We start from the raw sequence: 19,566 nt of genomic DNA on the forward strand, positions 1-19,566 counted from the left end.
ACCCAGAGTAAGTTTCTACAACAACTAAGCAATGCATTTTCTTTTCTTTGCTGTGTGACAAAATGATGCTCATCTTTGGACACTTACTTGTGGGATTTATGGTCTAGTGGGCTGTCATCCAGGTCTAGCAGGGCAGAGACGTGGCTGATTATTTTACTGTTGTAGTCCAGTCTGTTCCGGCACAGGATCAGCAGGCTCTGGCAGAACTTTTGCCCCATTTCCTCCAGCTGCCGTGTGCCTATCTGAAAGCCCTGTACACACAAGAAAATGTACAGGCATATCATATGGTACAAATGTAAAGAGAACAACATTTAATAAAACATTAAACTCAGTAAAGTTCCTTTGTTGCTTTCAAACCACGCCTACAGTAATTAACCAATCAGTTTTGACAGTGTCTTGCTCAGGGACACAATAGTAGTGAGCGGGTTCATAGGAAAGTGTCTTACTCACTAGGCTACTACCCTATGGTACTCATCATGCCAAAGACTAAGGAAGATAGTAGAGGCTCATGCTCAGGGGAAGACATTACTGATATCTCCAAGCCATTCACAGTGTCTAGAATTGCTGTACGTTGCAAGTACAAGGAGAAAACATCTGTAAGAAACTAACTTGGCCGTGGCCATAGGCGCAACATTTGGAGAACTCTGGAAAGGAAAATAATCAGAGATGTCAGCAAGGAGCCGCAGATATCTGCCAAGATGATTTTTGGCTGATCTGGCCTCATCTGGAGTCAATGTTTCAAGAAACATAGTTGTGGGGGCTCTTTCTGATCTGTACCAGTTTGTAGAAAACCCTGATAAGACAGAAGCTCTTGTACTTGGGCCTCAAGCAGCCAGACATAAGCTGTCTGACTACATGATAACTCTGGATACCTTTTCTATCTCACCAAGTACAGAGGTAAAGGATCTAGGTGTTCTCATGGACACAGGTCTCTCGTTTGATTTGCATGTAAATAATATCACTAGGATAGCATTCTTTCACCTTAGAAATATTGCAAAGATAAGAAACATGATCTCAATGCATGATGCAGAAAAGTTGGTCCATGCCTTTATCACATCAAGGTTAGATTACTGCAATGCATTACTTTCTGGATGCTCTAATAGGTGCATGAGTAAACTCCAGCTTGCAGCCAGAATGCTGCAGCCAGAGTTCTAACTAGAACTAGGAGATTTGACCACATCACCCCAGTCTTACAATCACTGCACTGGTTACCCATCAAATTTAGGATTGACTACAAAATCCTACTTTTGACATATAAAGCTCTAAATGGTCTTGCCCCGCAGTGCCTGAGTGAACTTATAGTTACCCGCCACGCCCCCTTCGATCAACGGGTCACTACTGGTACCCAATGATCACGGCGGGGTTGTGGAAGTTGTTGAACGGCTTGCCGGTGAGTGTCCGGGACACATCTGTTTTCTCTGGCCTTCTGTTAAAATGGCACTGGACTAAAACCTACTCTGCACTGTCCAGTACCTCTAAAAACATGAACAGATGCTCTTTACCTCTGAGTTTTCCAGCACTACACCTGTTGGAAGGTTTCATCCTTTCTTTTTTCTTTCTGCTAGAGTTTTTTTTGTGTCAAGTAAGGTCAAGTGTGGGGGGGGTGTCAACTGTAGGGCGTGTCAAAGCACATTGAGACATACTGTATGTGATTATGGGCTATATAAGAAATAAATGTTGTTGTCTTTATCATTTACATTTACATTTACATTATTTATCAGACGCCCTTATCCAGAGAGACTTACAATCAGTAGTTACAGGGACAGCCCCCCTGGAGCAATTTAGGGTTAAGTGTCTTGCTCAGGGACACAATGGTCGTAAGTGGGATTCGAACCCGGGTCTTCTGGTTCACAGGCGAGTGTGTTACCCACTAGGCTACTACCACCCTATCATGGTGGGCTTCAGGGCCGTCCTCCCAGAAGAATCACTTAACTCAATAAGAGTGGCACATATGAGCATGACTGAAGTTTGCCCGTAAACATCTGAAAGGTAAAGATGAGTTTTGGAAGTCTGTGCTTGTGTCTGATGAGACTAAACTGGAACTGTTTGGGCACATGAATGTTGCTTATGCTTTTAGAAGAAAGTGTGAGATCTTCAACCCTAAGAACACAGTTCAAGGATGATCACTGTCATGATGCTGTGAAGCTGTTTTGCAGGCTCAGGCACAGGGGGCCTTTTTTGGGTGCATGGCATCATGAAAAAATAAACGTTCAGAGGGACTATGCAAAAATGTGCTCGTAGTCTTGGTCTTCCTTGGTCAAAGTCCAGCAGATCCTCAAGGATACCAAAACAAAGATCCTGGAGTGGCTTGCACAGAGCCCAGGCCTCAACCCTATTGAGAATCCATGGCGGGTGCAGAAATTGAATTGAAAAACATGCAATTTGGACTAGCAAGTTTTTTTTTTTTTATCTTGTACAGGGTGGTAGTAGCCTAGTGGGTAACACACTCGCCTATGAACCAGAAGACCCAGGTTCAAATCCCACTTACGACCATTGTGTCCCTGAGCAAGACACTTAACCCTAAGTTGCTCCAGGGGGGGGACTGTCCCTGTAACTACTGATTGTAAGTCACTCTGGATAAGGGCGTCTCCTAAATGCTGTAAATGTAAATGTTTTGAATGGGTCCAAAATCCTAGAACTACTCTAAAAGATTGGTGTCAGTTGTCGCTTGGAAAAGGTGCACTATTGACTATTAATGGGAAGGGGGATTATAACTTTGGAGGTCTCATTTGTGCTCTTTCTTGTCTAAACTCGGTGTATCAATAAAATATTATGATTATTTGTTTCCAAAATAACAAACACTTAAATGTCATTTTAATGGAGAAATTAAGAGTTGTCTAATTTCAAAAGGAAACCATTTTGGCCTCAACTGTAAATAGACCTTTCACACTGATGCAGTAAAATGTGGTGAGATCTCAACACACTTTCCCATATGAAACTATTTGATTTTGATCGATTTTATTCACAATGTTTTCTGATATTATCATTCTGAAGCTGAAGACACCAGAGATAATAAAGAGTTTATTAACATAAAACCATAACTATCACTTTATGCAGTGAACTGTTTTCCAGCGCCTCAGCAGCCCAGGCATCCTGAAAAAAACCTGAAAAAGCTGTTGTCAGAGGTGAAATGCAGTTTATAAATGAGCTTTTTGGGGCACTCTCCTTCTGCAATGATTCTCCACTGACCTGATAACAATTATCAATTTTCAAATTTATCATAACTCGAGACTTAGGTGTGAGTGGGTGTGCACATTTTTTTTGGTTTGTGTGGACCTACTCTACAACAAGTCGGCTACACCTCCAATCTCTGGTACTGTATTGTGTCTTGAAAGTGAAAGTGAAGTGACTGTCACTGTGATACAACGAAATGTGTCCTCTGCTTCTCATCGTGTCCTCTCTCATCATCGGGATTTGAACCGGCAACCTTCCTTAACTGCTAGGCCACCATTGCCCCTTAAATTATTAATAAATATTATTGATGGATAGTATCTAATCTCCTAAATAACAGATCTGTCACAGCGCACACTATGCCACCACGCCAGCCCTCCAACACCCGATGGACATCCAAGAAGTAGGATAAATACGGCGCTGTCTCATGTGTTAGTCGGGGGAAATAAGTGAGTGGCAATAGTACATATAGAAGAATTCCTTGTGATAGTGAGTAATACATTTAATTTCAGCATCAGCATTTCTGAATGTTTAGATGCATCAGGAGGCCGGTTGTTATTTTCTCTGCTTTTTTCCAGAATATGTGGAAAATCCACATGCAAATTTTCCATATTTTCTGATTTCGCTAAGTGTCATGTAATTATTCATGGTCAGCCTGAACATTGCCCTTTAACTGTAAACTGAGTTTAAAATGGAAGGAACTTTCTGTACAACACATGCTGCAGACGTTTCTTACAGAGCAACCGTTACATGAGGCATGACTGACACTTTTCTGACATCATCACACTCAGTGCAACAGATGTGGGCCGTGATGAACTCCATGCTTTACCGCTTCCATCTGCCTCCCAAGGCGGCCCATTACATTTATTGTTTTGTTTTTACTTGGCCACTAATTTCCTGAAGAAAGTTCCTACAGGGATCCAGGTAAGGCCCTGCAGAATGGCTCCAGCAGGGTAAAGCCACCTTGCGTGTGCATCTGTGGGTCTTTCTGTCGTAATGACAACAGATAATTGCTCCACAGGCGGCGGTGGCTGTGCGCTCAGCTGTGTTATTAGCGTATGCCTCTCCTGAGAGAGGAAACCCAGCTTGAGAGAAAAACCCAGCGCCTGGGAGAATATCAGACAGCAAAATGGTGAAATGATTGAGGAAGCCTTGCTGTGCAGAAAGAAGGAAAAATCTGTTTCTCCAACCCTGAAATGTCTTCCCAGAGGCTCTCCTCTCTGTCCTCACTATTTGCTCAGCTGCCTCATCATATCAGGTGTCAGCACATTGTTGAAGCTCATAAATACTTTGGTGTGGTTTTGTTCATGTGACATTTTTTTAACCCACGGCTGCTTTTAATGGCAGTAGAACCGTTCTGCCAATTTTCCAGATGAATCGTCTTGCTTTTAGAAACACCCCCTCCATCCAATAACACCCCCTCTATTGAAGTATTATCACCACAGATAAGTGAAATGCTGTTCAGTGTTCTGCATGAGGAAATGGTGCCTTTCCTACATTGGGAAGGGAGGAGGAGCTGCCATCTACTCCTCCACACTCTGGACCTGACCAATGAGATGTGAAGAAGTACAGAAGAACAGAATTCAGTCAGCAGAACTAACACACCAGCCAATCCAAAAGCAGGAAGAACTTACCTCTGTCGAATCAAACAGGAAGTCTAAGCTACAACAGGTCTGTCACATCTCATCTCAACCCAACCAAACAATAGGGCTGACGAACCTGTAGCCATTCAAACAACAGGAATTACACACCTGACTACAGACCTGACATCTGTCGGATAAAACAACAGGGCTGTCACACCTCCATCCAATTAGAGAGCAGGGCTGGCAAACCTCCACACGCTTCACACATCCCACTCAAATGCAAACAACTGCCACACTAGACATAATCACAGTGATACTACCGACAAACAAGGCAATTCTGCAAACCCAGCATTCAGTATACACGGCCACATTTTCAAGTCAGTCTTTAAGTGGATAACCAAGCCAAATAAGGCACGCCTGAAGCAAACTAATGAAGGGAGAACACACACATATAAAGAGAGGATAACAATAATGCTGACCTCTAGTACACCTACACACACTAACCCACAGATTTACACCCACACTTGCCAGCTTCAAATAAATGGTGCATCTAGTGTGCATCTGGAACATATTCACAGCACTTCACTTATGTTAAATTGATTAAATATTTATTTTTACCTCAATTATACATGCAATAGCCCATAATGACGAAGTGCATAAAATGTACATAAAATGTACATAAATATTCACAGCGGTCAGGATTTTAATAAGTCAAATACAGAAAACACAAGACGCGTCACTAGGGACGTGAATTGTCAGGTACTGCAAGTGGACGGCATGGACCTGAGGGGCTGGAGCCACCGCCATGCAGAAAGAAGTCCGAGGGTCAGCCAGAGGGGGACGAGCAATGCCCACAGTGCCAGAGCCCTGTGGATGCCATTGGATGATCAAAGCAGGTGCACCTGATTATAGAGTCCAGGACTGTCCAAACATGATGGACCAGGACTCCTAAAGAACCGCTAGGTACCACCCAGTAGATACCGCCCCATTGTTGTGGACTTTACTGACCTTTTGCGTTTAGCTCCTGTCAACCAACTCATGCCTATGGCTTTGTTTTAGTTTCCTTTTTAGCCACCATGTTATAATAAATCCTAGCTATCAAACAGGTCAAGCTCCTGCACTTTCTTCCCTCCCTGACCTGTAGTTGTGACAGGCTCTCCTCTCTCTTTAGAGCAAAACTGGAGCTCTGTCAGTGTGACCACTGGTCATCTTCTTGGTCATGTTTGTGTTTGAGGTGTTCTAAGCCAATCCCTCAGATTGGCCAGGTCTAGGACAAGTCCAAGTGGTTACAAACTGCATAGTCAGAAGGTTTCAAATCCCAAATCGCCAAGGTCCCCTTGATCGAGGTACCGTCCCCACACACTGCTCCCTGGCCAGTTTACGCACTTTAGACTTTATAACTTTGGGTCTCATTCCGGGTTGTTTCTTTACCTAATTGCTGAATCTTCATTGTGCTTTTTGAGTAATTCCTAAGAGAACAGTGGCCCAAACCTCCATTTGTAAGTTGTATACTGGGGAAGTCATGTCATGTAAAGTCAACAAATCTTGATCATAGATCTTCTGAAAACTTTTGTTCAGTCATGGCTTCCATTTTTCTTTTTGTGTAGAGCAAACTCAAAAGGTCTGAGTAGCTCTGATAACACCTCCTAACTCATTTCCTTAACAAACCTCCAGGTATCTGACATCCCTGGCAAGATGTCTGTAGAGGGTTTCCTGGAGAAGACAATGCACTTTAGGTTCTATCATGTGTGTTACTGGAAGCTGAAAGTTATGGGTTTTATGTCAGCTCTTCGTGTGTCCTAATTTCATATCAAAATTCAGAAATAGATGAAGGGCTTTGTATTTGTTGTCCACAGCAGGGAAATTAGGAATTAAGGATGAATATGGCCCATTTCACTCATGTGTATTTTGGTTCAAAGAAACATACAGCTAATTTTTAACAACAAAAGTTGAAAATGATGTCATGTCATTATGACTTCCCACTTACAAGGTAATTGAAGCAGCACAGACCTACATGTCTGAAAAGCCAGAAAGTACCGGAGTCCTTCAAAATGGTGTAGATTTCTAAAGGCGCTCTGAACAGTTACCTTTGTACTTCTAGAAATATGATTATCTGTTCTTTTTAAAATTACATTTTTTTCTGTATCATAATTATTATTATTATTTTACTTACTGACAGTCATCCATATCTGCATTTGCAAACACCTTAATGCAGGCAATGACAAATAAAAAAAGACACTAGTTAACCTGAAATATGAGACAACCTGGCCAATATATTTCTGCTGGCAACAGGCACATCAGTATCAACATGAAATGAACGTTTGTTTGTTTTTTTATTGATCATCCCATATTTGTGTGCTCTAAGTTTCTCAAAAATACTGCCTGGAATGAATATGGACTGAACACTGTGTGATATCCCACCACTGTAGTCCAAACCCATCGTTGTTTTTCTATTTTCAACTGTACAAATATGAATGCTCTGTCTGACAGCCACAAGAGTAGTGGTGAGGAACAGAGACATGACAGCATCTATAACTACAGCTAGCATGTGATCAGACTGTGATATGATGATGTGGCTCGAACATGGTCATTCCTAAAAGCAGAAGCAAACATTCTGATTTCTGCCAGTTCTTCACAACCCAGATTCTGGTAGGATTTTTGAAAAGATGTGAATCGCATTAGACTGCATTGATTTAAAAGAAGGGGGAGATTGAGTGGGTGATGATAAGCCATCTTTAGATCAGTATGTGTGTGTGTGTGTGTGAGAGAGAGAGAAAGAGAGGATTAATTTATAGAGGTGGAACATTAAAGGTGCAGTGTATAACTTTCAGCAATGAGGTTGTGGACAGCAGCTAAATGAACCCCCCTCCTTCACCTCTAGAGCCCATATCAAAATGTAGATTAGACTTTGGTGGCAGTTCAAATGCATGATGGGTTCAAGTTGCTTCTTCAATGTAAAACACAAAACTATTTTTACAGACACTTCGGTCTCTAGAACATTCTGTCATTAAAACATATGCAAAAAGTGACAAATACATGGCATACCTGGAATTGCTGATGTAATTGAATATAAGTTGTTATGGCATTTTTAAGTGAATATGGCTGCTTCCTAGGACTACAGCAGTATAACATTCAAAAGAACTGCATTAAATACATTTAGGTATATCTAGGATTAAATCAACAATTGCTGCTCAACAAAAACTAATAGCTAAGTTATAATTATTTTACATATTAAGCCCTATTATTGTTTGTAGAACCTTATTTTTAGTGAAAGTCAAGTGACTGTCATTATGATGCACAGCAAGCACAGCACACGGTGACACGATGAAATGTGTCCTCTGCTTTAACCATCACCCTTAGTGAGCAGTAGGCAGCCATGAAAAGCACTCAGGGAGCAGTGTGTGGGGTCGTTGCTTTGCTCAGTGGCACCTTGGCGGTACAGGATTTGATTTCTGATTATAAGACCATTTCCTTACACCTTAGGCCACCACATTCCCTCTTTTAAAAAGTACAGTCAGGAGTTAAGCTTTGGTAAAGTGTTTTTTTTAATGAAGGGAGGAAAAGCAAGTTATATTTAGTCTGGTCCACCATTTGAAAATGGGAAGGAACTCAGCTGTCCTGATGATATTTGGAAGTTGGTTCTAACACTGAGCAGCCAGGACTCTTTTGCTCTTTTGATGAGCAGAGGCTCAAGAGGAGAATTGCTTAATGAGTGACTTTGGGACAACTTGAGTGGTCCAGCCAGAGCCCATGTAGGGGAATACACAGGTTGGATGCCACCATTATACAGTACAGGCCAAAAGTTTGGACGCACCTTCTCATTCAATGTGTTTTCTTTATTTTCATGACCATTTACGTTGGTAGATTCTCACTGAAGGCATCAAAACTATGAATGAACACATGTGGAGTTATGTACTTAACAAAAAAGGTGTTGTTCAAGAGGTTGTCACCTGAAATACTTTTCCAACAATCTTGAAGGAGTTTCCAGAGGTGTTTAGCACTTGTTGGTCCCTTTGCCATGTAAATGGTCATGAAAATAAAGAGAACACATTGAATGAGAAGGTTTGTCCAAACTTTTGGTCTGTACTGTATGTATGGCTTTATTCAGAATTAAAATGCATTTTCATCCTGTTTAACATTCCTTGGTTTGTGGTGCACCCCAGAACCGGACGTCAGAATCCAGATGGTCGACCGTACCTCTTCAAATTTAACAGATCTCAGGAATCACATGTCCCCATCCTTTGGAAGAGGAGTGAAAGACCACCACGTGCCGTAATTCAAAGATCACAGGAGTCAGCCATCCACAGGCCCCTGTAGATAATTGGAGAAAGGACCAACAGACCAGACACTGCGGCGCCATGCTGAGAGGGGGTTCCTCCTCCTTTCCCCCTCCTGTTATAATTTTCTACAAGCAAAGCTCACCTGTAGACCAATCGATAAAAGATCGTTGAAACAGAACATACAGGATTCCAAAGACTCTAAAGGGACCCAGAATATTTTAGCTTACTGACCATTTTACATTTACATTTAAGGCATTTGGCAGACGCCCTTATCCAGAGTGACTTACAACGTTATCATCGATGCAGTGATCAGTTCTGGTTCACTAGGACCCCCAACCAAGAATCAATCTTTTATTCACTCTGTTGTAGATTCTGTACACAAGTTTGACAATAAGAAAGTTACAAGTCATCTAAATATTCTCTAAAGAGGAAAGTCTTGAGCTGTCGTTTGGAAATGACAGTGACTGAGCTGTTCATTCAACCACTGGGGTCCAAGACGGAGATGAGTCTAGTTGGTTGGTTCTTCGTTTGAAACCTGTTATTCCCTTATTCCTTCATACGCTTTATAATTTCTATATCGACTAGCTATCCATATAGCTAGAAGAACTTTAATATATGCGGCGCTCCATGTTACCAAACTTTGCCTTTCTGCCATTTTCTCTTCAAAAGCTGCCGATCTCTCCGCCCATCGACACCAATTTTTTTCTGAGGAAAAGTGTTGCACTGGTTCCAAAATTGGGAAATTTTGTCTGATAAATGCCATACATGTTATACCAGAAAATAGGCTATGCACTGTTGATTGAGCTCTTGAGCTTCAGAGGTTCTTCAAAGAAAAATATGAGAAACTGCCCAAAAGCAGATGTGCCAAGCTTGTAGAATCATACTCAAAAAGACTTGAGGCTGCAATTACTGCAAATGTTGCTTCAAAAAGGTTTTTTTAAACAAAGATGTAAGTTGTGTACATTTTTGCTGTTTTTTATATTTAATAAAGATTCAAGCAAATTTGGTCATTTTACAGTGTAAAGAATGTATAATATTGCCTTCACTACGCTATCATATGATGTTATGACTTGTACCAGCCACAGTTTCCATTGGACAGACCCACACTTTTAGTGCACCCAACACCCAGCAGCAATCTTCTGCTACTGGCTGACTTGTCCACAGACTGAGACGATAATTAGTGCATCGCTGCTGTTGGGTCCAGACTCCAGTCCCACATCTGCTTCAAGGCTACTAATTGGCATTGAACAGAAGAAGATATTTTATTTGCTTTTCTACCACTGCTTACCACTCTGGGGCATCAGGAGAGAGGGCATTCAACATTTCCTTTCTAAAGGTCTTCTCCAGATATGAGTACAGACATTTAATCACACAGTTCTGGACCTGGTCTCAGGTCTGGTTCACAGTGAATCAGGGATAATAAAATGTCCAATGTTGCTGAGACAGAAGACAGTGTTCTGAAACATGTAGACATAAAATTGCTGCTGCAGCAATAATCACATTGTCCCTTCTCTTTTTAAGAAAAGTGACTGGCCAGTAGTCCAATACAATTTGGAGATTAAAATAAGAGTTAAAAAAGGAGTTGACAAAAAAGGTGTGCTCAGCACTGCTCAGTAGCTCTGAAGGCTTTACAGCATCTTTTAGCTAGACAACTCAGTGGACTACCAACAATCAGATCAAAGAGAACATCCAACGAGTTTAGAAGGAGAATTTACAAAAGTCAGGATGGTTGTACACAAAAGCCAGAAAGTCCTATGTGGGCATTTAATTATTTAGCTTATTTATATGAGGGGATTTGGTCATCTTCACGCTCGTTTCTCTGTGTGCCCTGTAGTCTACATCAGAAGAAACCAGAAGAAAACCCACACAAACACAAGGAGAACATTTACTAAGGTTACATTCCTAACACTGATAATACTGATGGTAAATTAACTAATTCCTTCTGGGGAGAAACCTGCAGAAGACCACACCATGTGTACTTCAGCTAGTACTTAGGAGCTAAGCCATCATGTACTTAAAAACACTTAAAATAATCAATTTTAAAAGGAATCAGTTAACCTCCTGTTATATGCTATTTCTAGTCTGAGTAAAGGATATTACTGCAGCCTTTTGGACAAACTGTAATCTAATGACTTATTTAGGTACTAATATATTGTTGTAGCAGGGTTCAGCATAAATTCAGCATAATAAGGGTTTGGGATAAAAGATGCATATAAATTATTCAGCATTTACTGAAGGTGGCCCATTTGAGGCAGGGACGTATGAGGTTTTCGGGAGCAGACATTTTGGAGAAAAAGAAAAAGTTTTTTTTGTCAGTTAGATTAATAATGTGCAGAGTGAATTGCAAAGGCCTTGCAAATCGCATCATCTACAGTGAAAACATTTTCCAGAATTTGAGTTGTATTAATGTCAGAAGATTTATATAGGTTTCTTGGATTATGAACCATTTAGAAATGGTAAAATTGCTGCTGACATACCACTAACCTTATAGATCCCCTGATCACAGCCGTTGTAGGTGCTCTCCATAGTGTAACTTCGAAGAACACCAACTTCCCTCCAAACCACAACCCGGGCAGTGGAGGCTCGAGACTTCTCTATCAGGAAATTACAGCTGTTGAAGGAGAACGCCGGAGCTATCCTGTCCAGCATCTTTGGGATCATCTGGGTGAAGGGTCACATTTTCAATGAACGACAAACAAACAGGACAGTGTATTCATTATTTTGTAATGATTGTGCTTTCCTCAAAAGCTATATCTACATTATATCTATCTATATTACGTTTGTAAGGTTATTGCAATGATGTGTTCTGTTTTTTTTTCTACCCTGTATCCTGGGGGTTCTTTCAGCACAGAGGTGTCCACTGTACAGCCGGACTGCCACAGAGTCTCCTTCACACTACATCCATATAGAAACACATTTTTCTTCCTGGAGTGGCCATGGAAATCACAGAATACCTGCACAGAGGAGTGACAAAGTCTTAATTTTTCTTTGTAGTGGATTTTCTATGAATTGAGTTGCTCCCATTTGTACTTTTGAGTGAATATCTATGTAAGGCTAATGCTTAGAACATGATTTCTGTCCTGTTTATATTGACCATAGACCTGTGATACCAGTTATTGACTAATAGTTACTGTTGCCTGCTTGAAGACATACTGTAAAACTTACTCTACAGCAGACAAGATCATGAGATTATCTCACAAATAATTGAAATAAATGATACGATTTGTTTTTATTTTCTAACCTCCGTACAATTATTTGCAGAATGTCTAATCAGAGTTTGCAAACGGCCGAATAAATTTTTTTTTTTTAAATAATATGTGCAGACACACAAATGAACGGACAAATGACAAATAGAATGAGAAATGACCATACAAGGAAGTGAAACGGCAAGGAACAATGATTTTGGTTCAAGTCTATCAATATTCATGTTCAGCATGATTAACACATTTGTAATCATAGGTGTAAATGAGAAGTCTGTATATCCTCTACAGCAGGTTATTGTGTCTGAAGCACCTAGGCTCTAGTCTTACAGGCTGTTTGTGTTCATTCACTTAACTGTGAGTGTTTGTGACATAATCTGTACTATTACAGAAACGTTTACATTTGTGTAAAAAAAATTCTAAATAGTCATTTTTAGTGGATAAAAATGATATTTTCTGATTATATGGCAACAAGCTGGAATTTTTATTAATTTTGAGAAACGGCAGCCTTGTAAGTCAGTACAAATCCACAGGGTGGAAAGGTTTCATCTGGCCACTGTTTGTCGATTGGATGCAAATTCACAGTGTTATGAATTCCTTGACATCCCCTTAAGCTATTTTCACTTTATATTCACTATATTTACATGTCTTTGCATTGCAATTTTCGATCTCTATCAAAAAGGCAGGTTTCCTGCAACATGGAGCTTCCATTAAAGTGTGATTTCAGACGCCTGGAAACAACACAGAACAACCCCAGTCAGCTCTGATGGAATTCCCAACTGAACAGGAAGAAGAAGGACAAACCACAGTCTCAAATCACAAGGTGATCCAGAGCACATGCCCAGTTGTGGACAAATTGCAATCCCCATGCCACACTTGATCACACTAGACCGCTTCTTCAGGTCCAGGTCCATCTTTATTCGTTTAATTTGGGGTTTTCAGTACCTTTTTACATACAATCTTTACATCTCATCATCTAAAACAGCATGTTTTGTTTTTTTTATTAAGATTCAGCAGGGAGTCTTGGGAAGGAAGACTCTACAATAGCCTCCAGAGTATGGAAACTTATGATACCTTGTACATTAAATCAAAATTGGAGACAGATCTTAAACCAGATAAAGCTAGAGGGAATTCCGAAGGGAAATTATTAATCTGCATTTTATATAATACAAGTCACACACTTTCGTACTTTTCCAAAAACTACCAAGTATACTTTTCCAAGCTACCAATGCACCTTCAACCAGTTGTGCAGTATTGGCCAATGGGAATACTGTATTGTTTCTTTTCTGTTATCAATCTGCCGCATTGTTGTGACCCAGTTTTTTTTGCTAGCACAGGGTGATGACAGATCCATTAATATTTATTTATACATTTTAAGCAGAGGTCACTTCACACTGTACATCATTCATTGATCTTTTGTTGCCTCTTTATACAAATCCTCTTTGTACACTATTCTATTTCGAAGCACACAGCTATTTTAAATTACAGGGCATGGTGTGTTTCACCATACTTTCACCATTGAGCAACATGCAAAAAGGTGAGACATGGGACAGAAGAGGGAGGTATATGTAAATGAGCTCGCGATGGGGGTGTGTGTGTAAGGTGTAAAATGGTACTTTTGTTCCTTGATAACCACGTCTGTTGCCTTAGTGCTACTGTCACGCTAAGGAGGACACAACATAGAGGGATTTTTCTGAAATCTAAAGCGAAGTCTGAACAGACATAAGCAATGAGACAAGATCCATCCATCCTGCAGTACACATGGTGTTTAATTTAAGATATATTTTATTTTATATTTATATACAAACCGGATTCCAAAAAGTTGGGACACTAGACAAATCTTGAATAAAAACTGAATGCAATGATGTGGAGGTGCCAACTTCTAATATTTTATTCAGAATAGAACATAAATCACGGAACAAAAGTTTAAACTGAGAAAATGTATCATTTTAAGGGAAAAAATGTTGATTCAGAATTTCATGGTGTCAACAAATCCCCAAAAAAGTTGGGACAAGGCCATTTCCACCACTGTGTGGCATCTTCCCTTCTTACAACACTCAACAGACGTCTGGGGACTGAGGAGACCAGTTTCTCAAGTTTAGAAATAGGAATGTTCTCCCATTCTTTTCTACAGGCCTCTAACTGTTCAATCGTCTTGGGCCTTCTTTGTCGCACCTTCCTCTTTATGATGCGCCAAATGTTCTCTATAAGTGAAAGATCTGGACTGCAGACTGCCCATTTCAGTACCCGGATGCTTCTCCTGCGCAGCCATGATGTTGTAATTGATGCAGAATGTGGTCTGGTATTATCTTGTTGAAAAATGCAGGATCTTCCCTGAAAGAGATGATGTCTGGATGGGAGCATCTGTTGTTCTAGAACCTGAATATATTTTTCTGCATTGATGGTGCCTTTCCATACATGCAAGCTGCCCATGCCACACGCACTCATGCAACCCCATACCATCAGAGATGCAGGCTTCTGAACTGAGCTTTGATAACAACTTGGTTTGTCCTTGTCCTCTTTGGTCCGGATGACATGGCATCCCAGATTTCCAAAAAGAACTTCGAATCGTGACTCGTCTGACCACAGAACAGTCCTCCATTTTGCCACACTCCATTTTAAATGATCCCTGGCCCAGTGAAAATTTACATTTACGGCATTTGGCAAATGCCCGAGCTTGTGGATTTTGCTTAGAAATGGCTTCTTCTTTGCACTGTAGATTTTCGGATGGCACAGTGGATTGTGTTCACTGACAAGGGTTTCTGGATGTATTCCTGAGCCCATTCTGTGATTTCCTTTACAGTAGCATTCCTGGATGTGGTGCAGTGTCGTTTAAGGGCCCGGAGATCACAGGGATCCAGTATGGTTTTACGACCTTGACCCTTATGCACAGATTTCTTCCTTAAACCGCTAGGCCAAGGAAGCGGCCCGAAAGATTGTTCCAGATTCTCTGAATCTTGATGATGTTATGCACAACTGATGATGATAGATGCAAAGTCTTTGCAATTTTTTGCTGGGTAACACCTTTCTGATATTGATATTTTTGAATGGAGAACATCACTGAAGTTCTGTATAAGTTTAACACTAGGAAGACAAGGACACTGCTTTTAGGTATACAGCAAAGAAAGCATATTCTCCTGCTGCAATAACCTATTCAGATTCAAACTGGACTCACCACTGGTGTCCTGCCAGTGCTGCTGAGGTACAGTAGCAAACCCTTGGTGTGGAAGATTGTAGGACTTAGACTTATGTCTGGTTTCATCCACTGCCTGTTCTGATCTTCTCCACTGAGGGAGCATCGTTGGCTGCAGTACAAACAAGACAAAACACAAAACGAGAAATGTTTGTTTACTTTTTCTGTTATTATATTTTTATCATATCTTCTCTTAGACCACTGGGTAATAACTATGTACATTTGTTATGCAAAGTGTGGAAATGTACAGTGAATTTGATAATGTGGCATATAACCTGTACACAAAACACCATACAGTGAGCTGCATAAGTGTACAAACCCTTAAATTAATACATGGTGAAATACTTTTGATAGATACAGGGAGGTAGTAGAATAGTGGTTAACACACTCGCCTATGAACCAGAAGACGCAAGTGATTGTCATTGTGAAACAGCACAGCACGTAGCGACACAACAAAATAACCATCACCCTTGGTGAGCAGTGGGCAGCCATGACAGGCTCTTGGTGTGTGGGGATGGTGCTTTGCTCAGTACACCTTGGTTGTTCAAGATTTGAACCGGCAACATTCTGATTACGTGGCTGCTTGCTTAACTTCTAGGCCACCACTACACCACCACTGATACCTTGATGCTTTTTATGCTCTCTGTGAGCCATGGCTTTGGGCATCTGAGTAAATGTTAGGAAAATCCTACTAACACAGTAAATAAAGCTGAACTTTATTTGAGATTAATTATAATTTTTTCTGTACAGATTTTGTTTGTTTTTCAATGGAACTGAATTGGTTATAGCTCACATTTTAATTGGGAAAAGTTTTTGAATGGTTTTGAATGTTTAATTTTATTAGATCAGATACAACTGATATTCACACTTTCAAATCCTGTCCTGAGACCAGTGAAAATTTGCCTTCAGTGTGAACCAGATCCAATACACCTGGGAGCGCATGCCCCTCGATTTTTCACCGGGCCATGGCTAATGTCCTCAAACCCCTGTTGGACACAGGTAACGTTGTCTACTACGTGGATGACATTTTAATTGCCAAAGGGCACACATAGGACACACACTGAGCCATTTTTGGTGAGCACAGATGACAGCTGATGTTGTGGGTTGGTGTGATTCATGTCTTGTGTGTGCAGAAGTAAATAAAGGGGACAATGGGAATCTTTCCAATTAGACTTCATTGGACGGCTCCCAAATGCCGATATTGTCTGATAGTCTTTCATAAATTCTCAAACTGAAGCAATTCCCACTCGCAACAATACACCAAATGGTGGAATGAATAAATCGCACCATCAAAAAATGTAAGGTCAACAATTGCCATACCCTTCATAATGCATTCAGTGACCCTCAAAATTGCTCATGGACATCAAATTACTGCATACCTCACAATGTCCTTTACATCCCATCCCTCCAGGTGGTCTTTTTGAGGAAATTTTAATAACACACATCATTACATGATGTAAAGTTACAACGTCTCTAATATCCTATCTACATATGTAACTCATTGCAATTAAATGATAAGACCTATGCATGGATACAGAAACGTCTCAATGATCTAGTTTCTGAATACAAAAGTAGAATGGCTGTTCAAACGCCACCAAACGAGATCTGTACACGTCACTGGTCTGTTTGGCTCAGTGAAATCCATTACAAATACAGGCAAGATCACTAGACAATCTCAAAATCCTGCATGTTTGAAAAATCAAGCAAATAATCAGAAGCACAAACACTCTTGACCATAAGTTGTTCACTTTATAATCAAACTAAAACAATTGAGCACGACTTAGCTTGCAGAATATATGACCAAGATTTATTTATTCACAGCAGCCAGACAAAAGATATTGGACCTCCGACTGGGACAAAATCCCAGACATGCCTTTAATGATTTAATGGATCTCTTAGCTTTAAATAGATGGTTGACATCTGAGAAAATTATTATTAATTATTCAAAACTGTTGTCTACACTAATGCTGTGTACTGGAGATGAATGTATTGGGTGCATAGGATTATTTTTGTTATGATCCCTTTGATATACCCCGATCAAGTATATCCAAATTCAACCACCATACGTTCAATTGGCCCCGTAGTCAAAGACCAGGTGATTAAATGTGATCAACATCCAAAGGAACTGAGGTTTTATTTACCACACACATGTGGAACATCCAGTTATGTGATATGTGTTTGTAACACTTTGCACCCATTTTCATATAATTATACGAAACTCATCAGCACACAATCATTACATGGTTCTTCAGATTCTGTCCAAGTATCTCACGCGCAATGCTGTGATGTCAGCAAAATGACTTCCTTCTGATATGGAGGTCTGACATGTCCTGCCGAACCACATCTTCTGCCTTTCAGGTATCTGAGGACTTCTCCATGGGACAGATAAACATTCCGAGCAGAACAGCACTAGAGAGCGACGTGTCTCCCTGGTGGGATGACACGTTCTTCAAGCAAGCAATCCACACCCTGGCCGAGATGATGGACCTGTTACAACAGACCGGTACAGTGCTGCTACTTTCAGGGCATACTTACCATCGTCCAACAGGGCAACATTTCTTCTTAGTTCCCTACAACTACCTACATGCCAGTGAGCATGAGGACAGACACCAGCGTTTATTGATTTGGGTACAGTATTTGGTTAGGCAGTACTTTAGGCTGTAATTGCAGGAACCCCAAACCATAGCAAGATCAAAGGTCTCTAACCATTTCTGGAGTCATCTTCTGACCCCCAAAGTGATCCAGGTTGAAAATACAAAACCGAAGGGGAGGGGAGTCACTGCATTCAGTCTCTCTCACACGTGTTGTGGTTATTAAGAATTCTGCTACCAGTCTTTTTATCCACTGCTGTGTGTAACATTGGTTAGGTATGTTGGATTGATTTCTTATCCTTGAATATTGTTTGTTTTAAGTGTAAATTTTATGTGTTTGGACAACAAATTATATTTATTATCTCTGTAAAAGCTGTGAAGAATATGCATAATAAAAATAGCAGTATTGATACCTCTGATCTCTTATTATAGAAGATTATTTTAACTAAATTAAATAAATAGAGGGAACTTTCTAATCATTTGACAACAAACTGGGATTTTGTACAGTAGAGGCCTAAAGTTTGGACAAACCTTCTCATTCAATGTGTTTTTCTTTATTTTCATGACCATTTACGTTGGTAGATTCTCACTGAAGGCATCAAAACTATGAATGAACACATGTGAGTTATGTAGTTAACAAAAAAGTTGAAATATCTGAAAACATGTTTTATATTCTAGTTTCTTTGCTCTGTTACTGCTTTGCACACTCTTGGCATTCTCTTGATGAGCTTCAAGAGGTCATCACCTGAAATACTTTTCCAACAGTCTTGAAGGAGTTCCCAGAGGTGTTTAGCACTTAAAAAAAAGGCAGTGGTGGTCAAGCAGTTAAGGAAGCGGCCCCATAATCAGAAGATTGCCGGTTCGAATCCCGATCCGCCAAGGTGCCACTGAGCAAAGCACCATCCCCAAACACTGCTCCCCGGACGCCTGTCATGGCTGCCCACTGTTCACTCAGAGTTATGGGTTAAATGCAGAGGACAAATTTGACAATCACTTCACTTTACTTTTTAAGCACTTGTTGGCCCCTTTACGGCAGAAAGTGGACAGTACAAGATAAGAGCAGCAAAAAACAATAGCACAGACAATATGTCGACTGTATAATATGAAAAGTTCAAAGTACAAACAAGCAAATAAATAGCCCTAAACAAAAAGAAAGAAACAGTATATATATATACAATAAAATATTTGTGAAATTGTACATATAAATTGTACATTGTGGACTAGTCTTCTGACAGCCCTATTATGCCCGCCCCTAAAACATTATCTCCACCGACTGTCATGGCTTCCAAACGTGTGAAGCATTGCATTTGCTTGGTGATTGGATGTAAAAACTAGCACAAATGTTTGGGGGATTTTTTTTGTCACATGACAACCAGTGCGACAACACACATTCCTGTCTGCGCAAAACATTGTGGTTGGTGAATGGTATTGATGACGTCATTTGCGAATGTTCTCGCAACTTCCATAGGCCGCTCTCCTCCTCGCCCTGCCTCTCACCTCCTCATTAGCATTTAAAGCTACAGATACCGTTCTGGGAAATCTCATTGA

At 40.5% G+C, this 19,566-nt stretch overlaps 1 protein-coding gene and 1 pseudogene across 1 annotated transcript in view; one reads left to right on the top strand and one right to left on the bottom strand.

The window, feature by feature from the left end:
• Positions 1–16,394, bottom strand: part of LOC114767235 (cytosolic carboxypeptidase 1-like) — a 37,238-nt gene extending 20,844 nt beyond the window's left edge. The window contains exons 1-5 of the mRNA XM_028958821.1: positions 16,387–16,394; positions 15,410–15,539; positions 11,857–11,988; positions 11,519–11,695; positions 88–251 (exon numbers count right to left, since the gene is read on the bottom strand). Of these exons, the coding sequence (XP_028814654.1) occupies positions 88–251; positions 11,519–11,695; positions 11,857–11,988; positions 15,410–15,539; positions 16,387–16,394 (611 nt within the window). The remainder of the gene's footprint in view (positions 1–87; positions 252–11,518; positions 11,696–11,856; positions 11,989–15,409; positions 15,540–16,386) is intronic.
• LOC114767236 (uncharacterized) lies at positions 16,393–18,091 on the top strand (annotated as a pseudogene).
• Positions 18,092–19,566: the final 1,475 nt, after the last annotated feature.

Source organism: Denticeps clupeoides, chromosome 17, assembly GCF_900700375.1.
Source record: "Denticeps clupeoides chromosome 17, fDenClu1.1, whole genome shotgun sequence".
Lineage (NCBI taxonomy): Eukaryota > Metazoa > Chordata > Actinopteri > Clupeiformes > Denticipitidae > Denticeps > Denticeps clupeoides.